Genomic DNA, 20,269 nt, shown 5'->3' on the forward strand with positions numbered 1-20,269 from the left:
AAAAACCCAAAAACAAAAACAACAACAAAAAAGAATGATCAGTAAGCATTGCTCCCTGGTGCAACTCCATCTTTGACCTTCTAGATCTGGGGACAGCAAATTTTCTCTGTAAAAAGTGATGCAGTACATATTTTAGCATTTTTGGGCCAAGAGGCAAAATCAGAAATATTCCCACAAATTTGTTATGAAATTTGAAACTTTATTTGTAGACATTGAAACTTGAATTTTATGTTTCATATTCATGTGATATTTTAATTTTTTCCCGCCATTTAAAAATGCAAAAAAAAAAAAAAAAACCATTCTCAGCTTGCTGGCCATACAAAGACAGGTGGCTTGCTGAATTTGGCCTGTTGGCAATAGTTTGTTGACTTCTGTACTGGAGCCTAATATGGAACAAAAAAAATCCAAAAAACTCTGAATGCTAAGTGTCCTGCAGTCTAAGAAACTTCTGACTAATGCTAATAAAGGAAAGAGTTAGGAAGTGTGGAAAAGAAAAACAAAAATAGGCTTGTCAATACTTTAAGCTCCCATTTTCCACAGCCGAGAAGTCATCATGTTTAATTCCAAATCACTTACCAGAGCAGTGTCTCCTGAGCTTGCTAGGTGATTAGAATCACCTGGTTTCTTGTTGAAACCAGGGTCCCAGACTAGAGATTTTGATGTCCCAGTGGCTTCTGGGCAGGATCTGTAATGTAGTGATTCTCAGGGGCAGGTGAGCCAAAGCAAAACTATACTGGGGAAGGCTGCTTATAGAGAGGGAAAAACGAGCTTCCAAACTGTGCTTCTTAAAGTGTGGTCCATGGCCCAGTGGCATCAGTGTGGCTCAGAACCTGTTACCCATGCAAATCCTAAGCAAGCCTCAGACCTATTGAATGAGAAACTTGGGGCTGGGGTGTGGGCAGTCTGGCTTTTATCAAGCCAGGTGATGCTGATGCCCACTACAACTTGAGGATCGCCTAGCATTACTAGCATTACTAGGTGATTGAGCATCCACCTGGGCAGTCAAGACCGTGCTGCCCTGAAATAACTAGGTTCTCAGAGCAGGAGGTCTATGGGAGGAGCTGAAGGCATCGATTTCCACCAGGAAGATCTTGGAATGGCGTATAAGGCCAGCCTTCTGGAAGTTAAAGGATGGCTTTCTATAAGAAGGGGCACCATGGATCCTGGAGAAAGAAAATGCCATCCATTGAGATGACAGTGGGGTTTGTAGGCTTCTGCTCTAGTGAGCATGGCGTTTGCTGACTTGTGCACCCATGAGCCTTCCAAAGTCAATGTCACATCCTCTGTTCATCCTGAACTTTCAACAAGGCCCAGTGGGAGACCTTTGTCCTGTGCCTGCCAGGTAAGCTTCTGGGAGCTTGCTCACCTCACAGGCAGTGCTCATGATATCACTGTTACCCAGGGCACACCTCGCGGCCCCGGTGACGTAACAGAGACCCCGAGGTCCTGAGGCGAGGCGGGTGCGTGGGTGGGGCGGGCTCAGGCGGGGGCGGCGTGTGCAGGGGGAAGTTGCCAGGGCTGCGAGGTCCACGCTTGGTGCTGCTCTCGCGCAAGGCCAGCTCAGGGACGGAAGCGGAAGACCGGACTTTGCAAAGGGCCACTTAACTTTTCCTGGGAGGCAGGATTCCGAACCTTGGCCAAGGCCCTTAAGAGTTGGCGTGTTACCTGCGAGGTGGACGGGGTCTAGGCGGCAACCATGGGGGGGGATGCTCAGCGCGGACCTCCAGGCCTCGGTATGACTCCGGTGAAGAGGAAGTGCATCTGCGAGCTGTGCTCCTGTGGGTAAGGCGGTCTGGGGCCCAGGAGCGGACATTTGCAGACTGTGGAGGCGAGGCTGTGACCTGCCCCTGTGCTCTGTGATCACAGGCAGCATCACGGTGATTTCGTCCATTTGTGGGCCTCCTTTAGGCTGCACTGTTTACTAACAGTTAAGGTGGCGGGTTCAGTCAGGCCTCGTGAGCGTGGCCATGCTCAGGCCTTGTCGGTCTTCATTTGCCCCAGAGCTGCACGGAAGGTGAAAACGGGCACAGACCTGCAGAGTCTGTGCTCCCCTCCCTGCAGCCAAGAGAGGGTCAGACAAGGCTAGAAAGCCCCTGGCCAGATTGGGACAAGTCTTGCATCTTTTGTTGGTTTCCTTTTGAAAGGGTCTGAGTTGGGGAAGAGGAATCTTTAATGTAACTGTGTTTCTCACTGGGAGAAATAATTGCTGCTTTGTCAGAAATGTAAAGAATTTGTAAAACTCGTGTTCACACCTGTGTAGAGTCGAACAGGAATAAGGAATGGTAATTATTTTAGCGGTCTCTTGTCCTTGCCTTGCCAGGTGTTTCTCTGAGCCATTCATTGCCTTGAAAAACTAGGTGTGGGCGAAGCTGGCAAAGGCAGGTGTTTCCAGGGAGAAATCATGGCTTTTAGTCAAAGTTTGGCTATCTACTCCTCTCCAGTATCTCACAGCGCCTGAGCCTTCCTGCTTCCCAGGACATCTAAGATGCTGCTGGCTTGGGGACAGTGGAGGAGCAACAGACAAAGAGGGACAGCTCTGGGGTCAACCTTCTGGGGCTGTTGTTAATTGTGAGGGGGTGGGCAGGTAACAGAACTTTTCCAGGATTCTCTAAGGAGTCAATGAGATAATGTATGTAAGACTCCTCATGGGTTGTGCTTAAAGTGTGTCAGCATCTTGAAATCTGCAAAGAGTCTGTGCTTTGAAAATGGCATCAGTATTTGGGCGAGTTAAAGGGGACTGAAGAAACTGGGGTAGCAGCCTTACATGTCTCTGATATCAGTAGGCAGTTCTCCACCTTAGCTGCTCACTAGAGTCACCTGGGGAGCTTTAACATGATCGGGTTGGCCAGCCTGTGAAATCATCCTCTCTGAGGGTGGGCCCCTGCAGCGGCCTTTAGGTGGTTCTACCATTTGCCAGGACTGGGAACCACTGAACTAGGTCATATATGAGCAGGGGTCTTGCTTTTTAAGCTTTGTTGCGGGTTGGGTGGGCCCAGAGCAGTGTTTTAATCTAGGGCTAATTTGTACACTGCTGGGGCAAAACCTCTATGGTTCAACCTCCTCTGGGGTCCCTTGCATATGCTCCTGTTTCCTCTCGAGATATTGACTTACTCAGGATTGTCACTGGGGCTTAATTTCTTCTTTGGGACCCTTGGGATTGAAATATATGATCATCTTTGCACTGTATATATTCCAGCTAGAAAGGCAAGTGGAATGCTCATTGAAGACACGCAAAGGGTATACAGTGTGAAATCGCCCTCCTGTCCCTGTAAGGAGGTGATGTCCCTTCTCCGTTTCTTGTTCATCTCTGAAAAGGGGCTATTTCCCATCAGATATCAGTGTGTCTGTGGATCCCTTCTTTCCTTCCTCCTCTGCTGAACCTACCCTTCCACTCTGGTTTCAGTCAGGGGTCTCTGCTTTGATGCTTATATCTAGCAGCCTCTCTTAGTCTCATTTTGCTTCTTAAAGTACTTGTTGGTCTATCTTGTTACCTCATTAATCTCAGTTTCAACAACCTTCAGTCACTATTTTCCCTTTGTTCCAGTATCTGCCTTGTTGACAATGCCAGCTGTCATTTATCTACCCTGGGTTTAAACCTTTGAATCGTGGAGTTCCCTCTGTGGTTTAGAGAGTTAAGAACCCAACTAACCTCTATAACAATGCTGGTTTGATCCTTGGCCCTGCTCAGTGGGTTAAGGAGCCAGTGTTGCCTAAAGCTGCTGTGTAGGCTTGCACCTGGTGTTGCTGTGGTGTGGCGTAGGCTGACAGCTGCAGCTCCTATTCAACCCCTGGCCTGGGAACTTTCGTGTGCCAGAGGTGTGGCTATAAAAAACCAAAAACCATTCGAAGCATACTATTCTCTGCTATCCCCAGCATTTGATTGTCTCCAGAGTCTCGAGCTCTCTTCCTTTGCAATCTGTGTATTTATTGGTCCCTTCCTTTTTATTTTCTCTTTTCTCCCTTGGGTCTCTCATGTTTGGAAACTCGTCCCAGTGTACCTTTCTAGTTCTCTCCTATGATCCCCTTACATGAAACCACTCCTTATGTGGGATCGGGCTTCCTGGCATCAACTGAGCAGACCTTGTGACCACCTTTCTCTGTTCCTCACTCTTGCCTCCCCTTCTTTAAAATGCCAGTGTCCCCTCCTCCTCCTGCATGACCTTTTCAGGCCCTTCTCAGTTGCATGTCTTGTTAACCCAGCCCTATAGTTCACCATCAGAGAGGGACCCCATTTTCTGTTAATGATTCTAGTTACCTGTCTGCATGCTTTTTTCCCTCTTTGTGTACTCTTGTAAAGCAGAGACCTTGTTTTGTATTTGTGTGTGTGCTCTGGGTGATACCAACACACTATTCTCCATAGAATAGTCATAACATCTTTTTGAATAAATTTTTTTTGTTTGTCAAGGTGATAAGTAGTCTTGCTCTTTTCACTTTTTAGGGCTGCACCTGTGGCATATGGAGGATCCCAGGCTAGGAGTCAAATTGGAGCTATAGCCACTGGCCTATACTATAGCCACAGCAATGTCAGATCTGAGTCGCACCTGCAACCTACACCACAGGTCACAGCAACGTCAGATCCTTAACTCACTGAGCAAGGCCATGGATCGAACCTGCATCCTCATGGATGCTAGTCAGATTTATTTCCACTGAGCCATGATGGGAACTCCAAGGTGCTAAGTTGGAATGGTGTAGGGAGGCGAGATCTACAGCTGTGCTGTCCTGTAGGTTAGCTGCTAGTCATATATGGCAGCTTCATCTAAATTAAATAAAATGTCAATTCCTCAGTCAGGTACTCAGTCATGTGTGTAGCCACATTCCAAGTATTTAGCAGCCATAGTGTGGTGACTATTCTATGGGACAGTACAAGTAGGGACCATTTCCGTCACTGCAGAAAGTTACATTGAACAGTGCTGATCTAGAGTCTCATTATTTGAAAGTCTTCCTCTTTACCTCCCAATTAAATCTACTCATAAATGGGTTGGAATAGACTGAGAGGAGATTTTTTTGTGTGTGTGTTTTTTAGTGCCGTACCCATGGCATATGGAGGTTCCCAGGGTAAGGGTCTAATCAGAACTGTAGCTGCTGGCCTATGCCACAGACATAGCAACGCAGGATCCTTAACCCTCTGAGCAAGGCCAGAGATCGAACCCACAACCTCATGGTTCCTAGTCAGATTCGTTTCCGCTATGCCACAACAGGAACTCCAGGAGGAATTTTATAGGTGTTCGCTAGGCTCTGTAAATCAAAGTTTTTTTTTTTTTTACTTTTCTAGCTTGAGGTTATGGGAACGAGTGACGAGAAATCTGGAGGAAAAGCATGTGTGAAGATGAACTCTACTGGTCAGAGGAGAGCACTTTTTCAGTGGGAGAGGGGAGATTGGGGTTTCTGATTTCCCAGGGCTTTAGTTCCTCCAAAAAATTTTTTTTTGTCTTTTTGCTATTTCTTTGGGCCACTCCTGCGGCATATGGAGGTTCCCAGGCTAGGGGTCGGATCGGAGCTGTAGCCACCAGCCTAAGCCAGAGCCACAGCAACCCAGGATCCGAGCCGCGTCTGTAACCTACACCACAGCTCACGGCAACGCCGGATTGTGAGCAAGGGCAGGGACCGAACCCGCAACCTCATGGTTCCTAGACAGATTTGTTAACCACTGCGCCACGACGGGAACTCCCCTCCAAATTTTTAAAATCAGGAGACTTGCAAAGGATCTTGGAGCTGCTAGGGAAGCCCACATCTCTTTCTTCCTCAGTTCCACTTCATTTTCTTCCTAAGGGTTTGTTCGAGCTGAAAGTTATTTAACGTTCTTTCAACTGTAATTTTTAAAGACTTATTGTTAGTGGGAAGGCTCAGGAAGCATGCTGGTTGGGAAGGCTGCCTCCATGAGAGCACCTGTCAGAGATAGTCTGCACTCTTGGAGCAGTTCTTTATGTTGGCCACAAGATGGTAGCCTTCTCCCAACTAACTCTCTGCCAGACAAGCCTAAATGTCTGCTTTAGAGTGCTTGCATGTCTAAAATTAGACAACTTAAATCTATACCAATTAGAGTTTAGGGCTCAGCAGATCTCAGGAAATAGTATACCTTGAGGAGCAGATCACAGATTATAAAGTGAAGGTGTTGTAAATATATCAGTCTAGAGTTTGCAACCACTCATAAAACTTTTTAATGACTTTTGCTGGTTTTAAAAAACCAGACACATTTTCCTGGTTGTGGTTTCAGCCACAACAGCTCTCCACTTGACAATCAAAATCCAGCAATCAGAATTATTAACATCAGTATCACAATCTCTTTCCCATATAATCAATGCCAAATAAGCAAACTATACGTGATTTGTAGAAATACAGCAAGGTGGGAACCATTTAAAAATGTTTTCTACATTGAGTAATAATAAAAAATAAATTGAGAAAAAAAAAAAATGTTTTCTAACCATCCTACCACTTAATTATCTTGATAACAGAGCTCCCTTGCGGGGATTTGACCGTACTTTTGTACATGAGAAAATAAGATCAGCTGAATATCCCCAGCACTTCTGTTACTGAAAGAAAAACCCAAAAAACCCCACCACCTTTCACAGTTTCTGCAGCGTTTTGAAAAATGTAAAAGCCGCTTTCTCATACATTATTATCTTCCTGGGAGGGGTTGTCCCTCAACATGGGAGTATTGCTTAGTTTGGGAAATTTGATTCCTTGATCTTAGCCTTTGTTTTTCCCTAGGGAAGTTTTTTGTTTACTGAACTGTTCCTGTCCCAGATTACTCCATTTGAAATTGGAGGTGGGGAGGAGGGGGGCTCGGGGCAGGGCTATAGATAAAGTGAATTGTTAATCAGCTCTTTAAAGCTGAAAGGACTCATTTTAGTAGTCTTGAGCTCTTATTTTCCAGATAAGGAATTTGAAGCATTGAGATTAATTTTAATAAAAAGGAACATCTTTTGTTAAGCTTTGGACACAACTAGGTCAGCAGTTAACTTTTATTCATCTTTTACATATATCTGACACTGCTAGAAGTTGTAATTTAGTCTGTGATCTGCTTTCAAGTCACTCTGAGCCATTTTTGACTGGATTATAATAGGAAAGCTCCTGTCCAGTTAAGAAATATTATCTGATATAAAAAAACAGGTGTAATTCTAAAAGCCTTTTAGTAAAGTAATATAAATAGCAAATCTCTCTCCTGAGATTAAGACGTAGTAACACTACTTGTTCTGAAATTCTTGTAAAAAAAATTGTGGTTAATCAAGGGATTGATATAGCTTACTTTTATTTCTGATTATTTTATGGCATGCAGTGCACTGTTTTAAAGACTTTCTGCAATCTTACAGGAAATTCCAGGACTGGGTAATGTATCATGAAATATTTATGTAGCATTGGTAGTATGTGCAGCATTTCATAAAAAAGGTAGTCCCATGGAGGGCTTGCAAATTGCTGAAAAGGATGTGGATTTGGCCCTTTCATAGAGCTTGGGGAGGAAGGTGATCTCAGGGGCAGCCATGTATCTGCAACTTAAATCAGTTATGTTAACCAGGGAGGAACTTGTTATTTTAATTTTGGAAAATATTTTCTTCACATCGATGGAAATTTCCTTAACCTTAGATTTTATTTTCTTAGAGTCTCTGTTACAAATTAAGAGGAAGGAAAAAAAAAATCGAGGAGTTGGTTTGATATTACATGTTTCAAGAAGAATTCTTGTTTTTAATTTAAATAAAATTGACTTCATAAATTCTCTTTAAGAAAAAAGAGACAAAGAACAGCTTTTAATAGATGATTGCTGGTGAGTTTTTATCTTCAACAGAATCCAGATAGAGGAGCCAAGAAAAAAACCTTTCATTTTAATATTGAATTATTTTTATTGCAGAACTTATGCACTCGAATGTTATGTTGTATGATCTTTAAAAATGGTATTTTTGTGCGATCAGGGCTAATGTTTGCTCATAGATACCTTTCATCTTATAAAATGAGAATAAGTCAGTATATATAATTAGTCAAATTTCAGATATTAGAAGAATACAGAGTATAGTTTAGTACTGTAATTCAAATTACAGTAGTTAAAGTGGTCTGCTCAGTCTTAGAGTTTCTAAATGGATGAGTTAGAGAACCCCTGTTCTAATTCCATCCTGTCTGGGTAGTTTGAAACACTGTTCCAACCAGAGATATTAAAATAGTTTAGATTGACCTTCAGGTGATAGAGTTTATTTGAGGAGGTGACGTGTCTCAGGTGGGTGGGGTGGTGGTAGGAATAGTAGCCAAGCTACAAATAAATGGACAAGACAGATATAGTAGGTGACGTGGGATTTCAGATGTGGGAAGATGGCTCTGGGAGGGGTACCTTGCAAGCTCTAGGAAGGGGAGATAATTTTCTCAGGCTGGTTAGGAGAGTAAGTGCTGAAGTCAGACTTCCTGGTTTCAAATCCTGGCTCTGCAGCTTTGTAACTGAGCTCATGCAGGTGGAGGAGGGGTGGAGGGGGTGATGGGGGGATCGTCATCATACCTTAACAGGCCTGGAACTGAGAGGTGAGCTCTGAAGGAAAGGGTTTTGTTGGGCGGGGTGGGGGTGGGGTGAATACCCAGTGGCAGGGGCCTGATGGTCAGCGATGTGGAGCCCTCCCAGCTACATTGAGTGCCGGAGCCCAAGGTGAGGGAGGGGAATCATGCCAGAAGCTCTGTGGTGGCAAATTGCCCAGGGGCCTGTCAATGCCCCAGAAAGTGAACTCAGGCAGCAAAGAGAGCAGGCAAATAAAACACTCTTCTCTTCAAGAGAAGTACTTAAAGGAACAGCATCTCTCTCTCTCCTGTTAAATGCCCATGCAGTATGTGAATCAGACCAACCTTAAGTTTATTATTCGGTTAGATCTTCTAAATGGATTTGCAGTTTGCTAATAATTTGTATTGTTTTTTATTTTTTAACCTTTCAGGGCCGCATCCATGGCATATGGAGGTTCCCAAGCTAGGGGTCCAATTGGAATGCTGATATTTTTTAAATGTATCATCTCTGTTCCATTCTTGTCATTTTTTTTTAACTTTATGCATCAAATAACTTACTGATGGTTTACTCTGAGAGCCAGCCCTCAGCACAGATGCTGGAGCCCGACCCACCGCCTGGGTTCACGTCCCAGCCTTTCCTCTCAGCAGCTGTGTCCTTTTTAATTTTTTTTCCTCTCTTTTTTTCTCCCTCTCTTTTTTAAAAATTATAGCTGATTTATAGTATTCAGCACTACCTACCAGTTAATAAACAAAATTAATGCTCTCCCCAGAGTGCAAGCTCTCCAGGGGAGCAGAGGTCTTGTAACTCTGTATAGCAGAGTTGCCCAGTTACACATACACATGCATCCTTTTTCTCCATCATGTTCCATCGCAAATGATTGGATATAGTTCCTTGTGCTATACAGCAGAATCTCATTGCTCATCCACTCTAAATGCAATACTTTGCATCTACCACCTCCAAAGTCCCAGTCCATCCCACTCCCTCCTCCTCCCCCTTCGCAACCAGAAGTCTGCTCTGCATGTCCAGGAGTTTGTTTTCTGTCCTGTAGATTGGTTCACTTGTGCCACATATTAGATTCTAGATATAAGTGATGTCATACAGTATTTGTCTTTTTCTTTCTGACTTGACTTAGTATGAGAATCTCTAGTTACATCCATGTTCCTGCAAATGGCATTATTTCGTTCTTTTTTATGGCTAACGTAGTACTGTGTCTTGAACCATTTTCTGGCATGGTCTTCCCTTCTGTGCCGCAGTGTTCTCATCTATAAAACAGAGATGACAGCAGAGCCTGATCCATAGAGTTGTTGTGAGGTTTGTGTCCTAATTAAGCAAAAACAGTGCCTGGCATACATAGTAAGGCATAGATAAGGATTATTAAATAAATATAAAAAAGATGTCAGTCTACATTCTAGGCCGTGAAGCTCTGGGAGGTGTGAACAAGACCTCTGCTCTCCTGGAGAGCTTGCACTCTGGGGAGAGTGTTAATTTTGTTTATTAACTGGTAGGTAGTGAGAAATGCTCTGTGGAGAATTAAGGCTGAGAGATGTGCAGAAGTGCTAGGGGAACTTGATTAAATCTGAAGGGTAGGGGTTGGTCTGCAAAGACTGAACCTGCTCTTGACACAGCTGACAAGCCCTCTGCCCTCGTGGGGCTGTCTATACTTGAGTCCAGTAATGATTCTACTTCTCAAGTTCAGACTGACATTAACAAACATTAAGGTTAAGTTTTTGTCCGGGTAGTGCTGTCCAAGTCTTGAAAACAATGACCTGGGGATAAGAAGCATCTTCATGGCATAGTATACGCTACCATTCTGTTCTGGGGTTTTCTTTATGGGATCATTTGAAATAACTTTGCATCTGTGATTATTTCTCTAAAAGGAAAAGACAGGGTTTTCTAAACTGCTGTCAAGTAAACCACTTAGCCAAATATGTCCCTATATTTTAGATGTCCGGAATCTCCCCAAACCCCTTATTTTAGCTGTCCAGAATCTCCCCAAACCCCTTATTCTTATGTTAATAAATTGAATTGTAATGTAGGAATAAGTTAAATTTCTGCCCCTGCTGGTCAGATACTTAATTTTAGAAATATTATCCTTTAAGTGATTATTTTTAAAAATTAAAACTTTGCCCCCTAATTATCCATTTTCTCTTTCAAGTATAATGTATTTCAACTCTGTTCTTCAAATATAAAGTCTACATAGTATCTGTAAACCAGAGCTCAAAATGAAAAGCAAAGAGTTGATTGACTCCCTTGTTTTTGTATTCTGCTTCAGATGGGAGGGCAGTGAGTAGTATTAGGGAAAGAACTTGGGACCGTGGGAATGTTTAAATTCTAGTCTCACTTTTGGTTAATTATAAGGTTTGTGAACTTGTTCAGGTTTTTCTTTTTTTTTTTAATTTAACGTCTCAACTTTTAAAAACTAGTGATCATCAGTTTTGTTTTTTGATAAAAGTGTGAGAAGAGGGTACCTCATTGTGGCTTTGATTTGCATTTCATGATGATTAGTGCTATTGAGATTTTTGCTACTACCTGTGTCTGTTCAAGTCCTTTGTCCATTTTGAAATCTAGTTATCTTGGCTACCGAGTTCTATGAGCTCCTTATATATTTTGGAGTTCGCCTCTTACCGGATATATCTTTTCTACAATTTGATGGGCTGCCTTTTCACATTGTTGGTGGGAGTGCAAAATAGTGCAGCCACGATGGAAAACAGTATGATGGGTTCCTCAAAAAATAAAAAATTGAGCTACCATATGATCCAGCAATCCCAGGTATGGGTATTTATCCAAAAGAATTGATAGCAGGATCTCCAAGAGATCTTAGCACTCTCATACGTTTGTGGCAGCATTATTCATAATAGCCAAGATGTCGAAGCAACCTCAAGGTCCACTGATGGGTGAATGGATAAAGAAGGTATTGTTTATATATGTAATAGACTGTTCTTTAGATTTTTAAAGAACAAGGAGATTCTGCATTATGTAACAGCATGGATGAACCTCAAAGGACATTTCGCTAAGTAAATTAAGCTAGTCACATAAAAAACAATATGTGATTCTACTCACCCTGTTATGTCAAATAGTCAAATTCACGGAATCAGAGAGTAGAATGGTGGCTTCCAGGTAATGAGGGGAGGTGAAAATGGGGAGCTTGGTTTCACTTGTATAAGATGAATACATTCTAGAGATCTGCTGTACAGCTTTACCTATAATCATCAATACTGTATTGAGCACTGAAAATTAAGAGGATAGATCTCATACATGCTCTTAGCACAATAAAGCTAAAATAAAAAGTTAATGGTCATCAGACAGTGGGGTCTCCCTTATCATCTATCATAGCTTTTTTTCCTCAGCCCAGAGAATTTCCGTCTCAGGATACTGAAGGTGTGTGCAGAAGTCTCCCTGTGCCTCTGTTGGTGATCTTGGAGGTGTGTCACAGAGCTGAAGATGGACAGATGTTCTCTTGACTTTGCCAAAAATTATTGAGCATCTGTTTAGAATGAGATCTTTTTCACGCCTCGTGGGGGCCTTGTCTGATCTTGGGCGCAAATCTGATCTGGCTTCCCCTCAGCACTCTGCATGTTGGCTGTATGTGGCTGTCAGCCCTAGCTTTCCATTACTTATTTCATGTAGCAAAAGGGACGGACTTGAGTTCAGTGTCCTATTTCTAAATTTCAAATGGAAGAGGGCCTAGTTGGGTCAGTTCATGAGCTGGTTCCTCTGGCATTCAGCGTCCTTCCCCGTGGTCCAGTCAGTAGGGCCTGGGGGGTTATCTAATACAAAATGGGCAGTTGGGGAAAGGGGATGTTCTGTGTAAGAGGCAGTGGGTAGAAAAAAAACAATGATGAGAAAATGATTGGATTCTTGAAGACTCTTGCCAAGATACCATTGTAGATAAAGTTGGTGAAGGATGGGTTGGATGATAGTATAGTGAGGTGGCTTCCGCATCTTCGAACAAGGAGGCCCATTAGAGTGTCGACTGATGGCTTTTTGCCTCCTTGGAGCAATATCACCAGCATGTTGCCATAAGACTCCATCATGAGCTCTTCCTTTTCATTTTTATCAAAACTTGAAGACAGAGAAGTCATCCTTATCAAATGTACTGAAAACACAAAATGGGACGGAGATCACAAGTGATAGATAACAGAATCAAGATTCAAACTATTCTTGACAGGCTGGAATGCAGAGCCCCAAACCAAGCTGAGACTTAACAAGAGTCAACATGAATCTTTGCATTTGGGATGAAAAATCAGTTCTGCATATTCATAACAGGAGAAGTTTGTCTTGGCCATAGGTCTTGGGGTTTGACTTAACCACAAGCTTAATGTGATCTTGATGGTCTGATGTGACTGCTAAGAAACATTAACTTCATTTCAGGCTCAGTGGAAGTAGGGGGTCCAGGTCAGCACATATGATTGCCTAATTGGACTTGGGCTTGGTCAGACACAACCGAAGGAGGCATTTCCATTTGGGGGGCACTGTATATTTTTTTTTAAAGGATACCAGCAAGTGATCATGAAGGCCAGAGGGGAATGTATTCTGGAAGTGAGATAATGTGAACTTAACCAGATCGGGAATGAATAGATAATCAAGTAGGCTCTGTTCTGCAGAGGAGGGCCTGTACTTGTTCTGGGTTGAACAGAGGGTCGATCTAAGACCACTGAGTGGTCGCTTTAGGAAAGCTGGTCTGAGGTCAGTACAGAGAAAGCAGCATTTTGTAGCAGAGCCATAGGGACTTGAAGGGGACTGCCTTTGGCCCTGGAGCTGGGTGTATGCCTGTGGGATGCTGTGGAAAGGATTCCTGCTTAGACAGGAGCTTTGACAAAATGATCTCTAGGGTCCTTTTCAGCATTGAAAACCCGGATTTCTGGGAGGAGAAAATAGCATTTATTTTAACACTATGATTGAACTTGAAAGACAACCGCAGAGGAAAGAACTATGGGTGCATGTGATGGGGAGAATAAGCTGAGATCCATATGTGCCTGCAAAACCAAGGAAGTTAAGAGGGTTATTAAGGCATCTGTATTTAATGCATAAAGCACATGTGCAGGCTAGAGCCTCCTGTCTTCACGCACTATTCCTGCTGAACCTGGCTTTTTCCTTGGTGCTCCTGCTTTTCTGAGAGCCCTTTGATAACCTTTGGGGAACGTCTAAGAAGTCTTCATCTTTTGCTTCCATAACTTCCCCTGATTATGTCTATGTGCAGAAGTTCATGTTGGGGAGGCTTTTGTGGGCTGGCCTGGGACACTGGCCACTATATGAAGCAATACTTTGGTGGGAAATGTATTTCAAGTCCAGCAATCAGTGTATAGACTTCTGACACATGTCCCATTGCAACACTGGGATGGCCAATGGTTCCCTTGCCTTACGATATTGCACTGCACACTACCCTGGGGCCTTTTCTCAGCTGGGATGTGGGCTGGGAAGCCGCCTTGCTGCCCACAGTGAGAGTTCCTGGAATCCTGACACTTCCACGAATCACACCTTCACATGTCTCTTCCACTGCTGTATCTCTAAATGGATTTTATTAAGGTGCCTTCTTCCTTCATAGAAATGTGAGGAATCTTAGATAACCCACATAATGCAGTGCAATAAGAAAGAAAAACATGGTGACTAGGCCCAGGTCTTGCATCCCTATAGTGTGCTTGGGCATCTGCTTGGAGTCATTATCGAGTGTGGATTTTATGCTTTGCTGTCTTTCACTTATCAAGCGTTTAGTCCCTACATAAGGTATAGGAACTTTTTTTGGCCACCCAAGGCATATGCAATTCCCAGGCCAAGGATCATATATGAGCACAGTTGCAACCTGCTGGATCCTTAACCCAGTGTACCGGGCCAGGCATCTAACCTGCATCCCAGCGTTCCCAAGACACCACCGATGTCATTGCACCACAGCGGGAGCTCCAAGGTGTAGGAACTTGGTGTGGTTATTTTTACATGATGATGCTAGTACCAAGGAGAACTTTTAGAATGCTTATACTATTCAGAATTCTTGGCTGAAGCAACTGAAATGGACACTGGCTGGTCTAAGCAGGTTTAAACAAATGAAAAGCTGTAGTGCAATGCACAAAGTTAGCGGGAAGGGCAGAGAGCTGCACATGGAAGATGGGGAGAGGCCTGGAGGCCAGAGCCACAGCGTAAGTCAGAGATGCCCGGTGAGGATGCTGGTGATGGCACTCCTGCAGTGGACATGGCCCTGGCCCTGCTGATGTCCCTCCTCTGGAGTGAATTCGTCACTTGCAACCTATTTTTAATTAATTTATTTTTGCACCATTTGTTCTACATTAAAATTTCCAGGTGGGAGTTTCTGATTTGCCATGTCTTGGTCATGTGTCCGGCCTTGCTGTGGAGTTGAGGATTGGGAGGGTTGTTTGACCTTTTGGTTTCTGGAGCTGTGGTCACTGCCTCTCCTGAGATGAACATGGTTGGGGCTTCCTCAAAGGAAGCGACTCAGATGTTAGGCCCTTAAAAAAGAAATTGGTTTATGAATTGGTAAGAACTGTTTTATGTTTCTGTAGGAAATTGTGAGAGTGCAATTAGAACAGGGTTTCTTAGCTGTGGCACATTTTGGCATTTTTGATGTGGATGCCTGTCCTGTACATGATAAGGATGTTTAAGCAGTATTCCTGGCCTCAGGCCATTAGATGACAGTGACATCCACTCACCTGTGACAAGAGAAAATGTTTTCAGTTATTGCCATGTGTTCCCTGGGGGGCGAAATCATCTCTGTTGAGAATCACTAGGCTAGAGGCATTCTTAAACCATGCATTAGGATTTGACAGCCTTGCCATAATGGCTGTATCATAGGAATGGATTTTATACTATTGTCCTTGGGGAGAAACAAAGCTTTCCCTACCTGGTGCCCTTCCCTTGCATGTGAAGTTCTGAAATTTCAGTGTTTTCCAGCTTGAGAGTACTTAAGACCCAGCTGGAGAACTCCCTGAAAGATGTGAACTCCGGGGCCCTGCTTCCATGTAGTTTGGCTCTGTGAGTCTGAGGTCTGGGAATCTGCAAGTTTTAACAATGAACCTTCGTGATTCTGATGCAGGTGGGCCGTGGACCACACGTTGAGAAACACGTAGCTCCTTCATTACGGATCGACCTCAAAAACAAAAGGCATGTGTTTCTTTGAGGAGAAGAGACATGGTTTTGAGTCTTTCAGATCTTTCCAGTTGTTGATTATAAAGAAGTAAGGTAAAGATGTGGTCTGTTCTTACAGGAGTTTTTGGCAAGGGTTGTTTGGAATAAGACTTGACATGTGGTGCTGGCACTCATCGCCCTCCATCACCGTCAGTGAGAAGTGTCTTCTGTTTGGAGCTCTGACTTGCCTCCCCATCTCCCTTGGGAAAGGACCTTTCACTTCTCCCTGCTCCCCCCTCCTTAAGTCTTAGTCAGACTTCTCTGGGAGGTTTTAATGCTTTCCAGGTCCCTCCATCTGTTTTGTGGCCTGGTTCACGGAGGTCCTAACATCCACAGGAGCAAATTCAGCATCACTGGCTTCACCTCCCCTGTGCAGCCTCCATGCCGGGGAGACCCCACATTCTCATGGTGGGTGGAGGAGGCATCTGGTAATGCCTGCAACAAAGCTCTGGTCCTCCTGAGCCCCTCCTCTCTCAGGAAGCTTCAGATATGAGCGAGAAGATTCCATCCATTGACACAGCTTCTTGCAATTTTGTACCATGTTTGGGGTTGCCAGAGAGGTGCTTGCTTGAGCTCCTTGCTTCTGTTTTCTCTTCCTCTCTACCTGGGACTAGTCACAGTGCTATTTCTGGCAGGCATTTTTCTGAAACTTGAATCATGTGGCTTTTGATCAATGCCTTTGGTAGTTGTCCATTGATCACAGGACAAACTCTCCATTGTTCAAGACCGCCCCCCCCCGGCCCGTCTTTCCAGCTATGCCCTGCCATACGCACTGTGTACTAGGCTCCTCAAGCTGTGCTGATACCCTGTGTAGGAATTATACTGATGCCCTGTATGTGAACTCTTCTAACACCCCATCTTCCAGACCCACCAGACTGTTACACAGACGAGAATGCAGTACCCAGTTCACAAAGAGGGGGCTTGCCAAATATTTTTCTTCGAAAAAGAAATGGGTTGCTGACGTGATAGTTCCTGTTTTTTTTAAGAAGTCTGGACTTTGTTTCTCTTGGAAAACGAAAAGATGTGACAGCACCGTTACCACGTTCCTAAGTGGGGATGATCCTTCCTTTCCCGGAGAAGGGGCTGGTTCTCTCTCTAGTGTCCTAGGATAAAGGGAAGGGAAAGTGCCGAGAAACTTTACCTTCCCGTTTCCCACAAGAGGGCAACATAATCTCTCAAAAAGTAAAAGGGACTGAAATTTCAAAGCTTCTCAGCCTGTTACCACAGTGAAGTGAGGTGGGTGCCCACCTGCAGGCTGAGTGGGCGTGCAGTGCACGTGGTGCTCCTTTCACACTCTACTAATGTCTTTCCCTCCGGATCTCAATTCAGCTCATTGGAAAGTCAGTTGGAGCTAATTGTGTGCAAGGAGGACCTGCTGTCAGCTTCTGGGGCCACCTTTCAGTCTGGGTGGAGGACGTGGAAGTCTGGTGGAGGCTGATGAGGCTGGAGAGTTTCTGGGGAGATGCCTGATTCTTGGGGAGAGTCTCACGGCCTTTTTTTTTTTTTTTTTTTTTGCTTTTTAGGGCCACAGCTGTGTCACATGGAATTTCCCAGGTTAGGGGACTAATCAGAGCTGTAGTTGCTGGCCTATACCACAGCCACAGTAATGCTGGATCCAAGCCGCATCTGCAACGTACACCACACTCAGAGCAATGCCAGATCCTTAACCCACTGAGTGAGGCCAGGGATCGAACCTATGTCTTCATGGATACTAGTTAGATTTGTTTCCATTGAGCCATGATGGGAACTCCAAAATGCCTCTTTCTTAATTTAGATGAGACGTATCTGCAGAGGAGGCCCAGAAACTAACTTTTATTGAGCAGAGTGTACTTTTCTTCTAGAAAAATTAACAGTAGAAGCCACCATATAATTGCCAAGTTGCTTGTCTGGGTTCTGAGCAAGGATAGTGGTATGATTGGGCTGATTAGATATCCCCTTGTGATGTTCTGACCTTGGCCTGCAGGGAGGGGCTGGTTGGGTGGAGCAACTCTGCGTCCTTAAGGGAGTGGTGCTGGGGGCACCTTCCTAAGTGTGCCTCTGACTCTGTCTGCACCCTGCTCCTCATGTCTGTAGATCACTCACAAGTCAGTTATTAGATCCCATTTACATGTGGCATTTTTCAGTTTAGATTCTGTGCACCTTTAGGCTATTACAGATGACTTTAATAATTTAGGCCTAAGTATTTGGGGGGTGGTGGTGCTAGGGGTGAGGCCCCCTAGCCCCTTTAATAGCGCCTGAAGGGACCGCAAGGGTTTAAGAAAATAAAACTAGCTATTAACCACGTATGGTGACTAAGTACCGATAAGTGAAAACAATGGTTCCAAATCTTTTCTCTATTGGCTTTCTTCTCTTTGCTTGCCTATGGTTAAAACAACAGAGTGGCTCATTGTTGCCTCATTTGTTTCTCCTCTCTTTTTTTAATCTATCCCTTCATGCTGGTAAGACACGAAATGGTTTAATAAGAATGTAGAAATAGGGAAAAGTGAGGGAAGAGAGAGCACAGGTGGAATAATTGGGCCTTGGGCTTTTAAAAAACTGACTGTCAAACTTGTCAGTTTTTTTCTATATTGGTTTGGGTTAAATAATTATCCATATGACATTAGGTAAAGCTAATATTGAATTAAAGATGAATATTAGCCTATTAATCTTTTAAAAATTTTTATTATAGTTGATTTAGAGTTGTAATAGTTTCAAGCGTACAGCAAAGTGAATCTGTTATACATGTACATATGTTCATTCTTTTTTCCCATATAGGTTATTACAGAATATTGAGTAGATTTTCTTGTGCTACACTTGAGGTCCCTGTTAGTCATCTATTTTTTATATAGTAGTGTGTATGTGTTAATCCCATCCTCCTAATTTATCCCACCCCCGTGGTTTCCCCTTTGGTGACCATAAGTTTGATTTCAAAACCTGTGAGTTTATTTCTATTTTATTTTATTTTTATTTATTTATTTTTTATTTTCCTTTTTAAAATTTCTATTTTATTTTAATTAATTAATTTTTTAGTTTCCTTTTTAACAATTTTTTTTAACCAAAAAAGTCATACATTTAAATGTTGACATTTCCTCTTACCTGTGTGCCTCAGACCAAGAAAGTACTCTGCATTAAAATTTAAACCTTAAGACAGTAGTATAGCATTGAAAAAAAAAATTGTAAAGCAGCTCAGATACAATGAACCCAGATTTTACATTTCCATTTGTTGAATCAGAATATAAAAAGTAAGCTTGAAAATCAAGTTGAAAAAGCTTATTCTTCCTCAAGAAAAAGTATGAACAATCTGAAAATGATTAACTAGTATGAATGAAACACTGTACATAGTTAAGTCACATTTAGTGGCTGCTAAACATACTACCTCCTGGAAATTACGAAACCATCTACATGTGAGACTAAGTCTATTTCTATTTTATAAATAAGTTTTTTGTATCATTTTTATTAGATTCCACCTATGAATGGTATCATAAGATATTTGTCTTTCTCTGACTTAGTGTGATAATCTCTAGGTCCAATCATGTTGCTGCAAATATCATTATTTCATTCTTCTTTATGGCTGAGTAATAGTCCATTGTGTATATGTACCATATCTTCTATATTCAGTCCTCTGTTGTTGGACATTTGGGTTGCTTCCATGTCTTGTCTACTGTAAATAGTGCTGCAGTGAACTTAGGGGTGCATTGTCTTTTCAAATTATGGTTTTCTCTGGATAGATGCCCAGGAATGGGGTTGCTAGTATGAATCTTATTTATTTTTCTGCTTTTTAGGACCACACCTGTGGCATATGGAAGTTGCCAGGTGAGGGGTCGAATCAAAGCTACAGCTTCAGGCCCACACCACAGCCACAGCAATGGGGGATCTGAGCCGAGTCTGTGACCTGCACCACAGCTCTTGGCAATGCTGGATCTATGATCCACTGAGCAAGGCCAGGGTTTGAACCCATGTCCTCATGGACACTAGTTGGATTTGTTTCTGCTGTGCCATTACAGGAACTCCCTAATCTTATTATTATTATTTTTTTGTCTTTTGTCATTTTTAGGGCCATACCCGTGGCATATGGAGGTTCCCACGCTAGGGATCTAATTGGAGCTGTAGCTGCTGGCCTACCACCACAGCCATAGCAAAGCTGGATCCAAGTGGCGTCTGCAACCTACACCCTAGCTCACGGCAACACCAGATCCTTAGCCCACTGAGCAAGGCCAGGGATTGAACTTGCAACCTCATGGTTCTTAGCCGGATTTGTTTCTGTTGCACCACGACAGGAACTCCCCTGAATCTTATTTTTAACTTTAGTTTCCACTAATTTGTCTGCAGTTAGAAAGGATGTTGACCAGCTTCAGGTCTTAAAAATCTAAGACCTGGTTCTGGACACACAAGGAACGGAAATGCTTACTGGGAAAAATTTTTGGTCTTTTTTATTTCTATGCTCAGTTTAGTTGAGCGGGGAATCTCCATAGGCTCTAGGGTGTATCTCCTTCAGTCATTTGTTGTTAAAATCACTCATCCCTCGCGTTCTCATGTAAGGGAGGAAAAGACATGTGCGTGCTTGAGTTCGTGGTTGTGCCAATCCCTGCCTCTTTCATCAGAGAGGGTGTCAGTGGGCTCAGATGCCTCCTTAGGTAGTTCTAGAGGATTTGGAGAAATAGGACTATTAAAAAATGAGCTGTTTGG

General features: G+C 43.3%; 1 protein-coding gene across 2 annotated transcripts in view; it reads left to right on the forward strand.

Moving 5' to 3' along the window:
- The first annotated feature begins 884 nt into the window (after nt 1-884).
- The window catches only part of SAXO1 (stabilizer of axonemal microtubules 1), a 135,614-nt gene continuing 116,229 nt past the window's right edge, over nt 885-20,269 (forward strand). The window contains exon 1 of one of the 2 annotated variants that reach the window (XM_084984326.1): nt 885-1,342. In XM_084984326.1, coding sequence (XP_084840452.1) covers nt 1,254-1,342 — 89 coding nt within the window. In that variant the 5' untranslated portion in view covers nt 885-1,253. Of the gene's footprint in view, nt 1,343-1,481; nt 1,783-20,269 lie in introns of those variants that run through there. The other variant, XM_021063236.2, reaches the window with a different exon arrangement.

This window comes from Sus scrofa, chromosome 1 (assembly GCF_054392235.1).
Source record: "Sus scrofa isolate SSC_HxYL_T2T_F1_AM1 chromosome 1, Sscrofa_HxYL_maternal_Yorkshire_Landrace_v2.0, whole genome shotgun sequence".
Lineage (NCBI taxonomy): Eukaryota > Metazoa > Chordata > Mammalia > Artiodactyla > Suidae > Sus > Sus scrofa.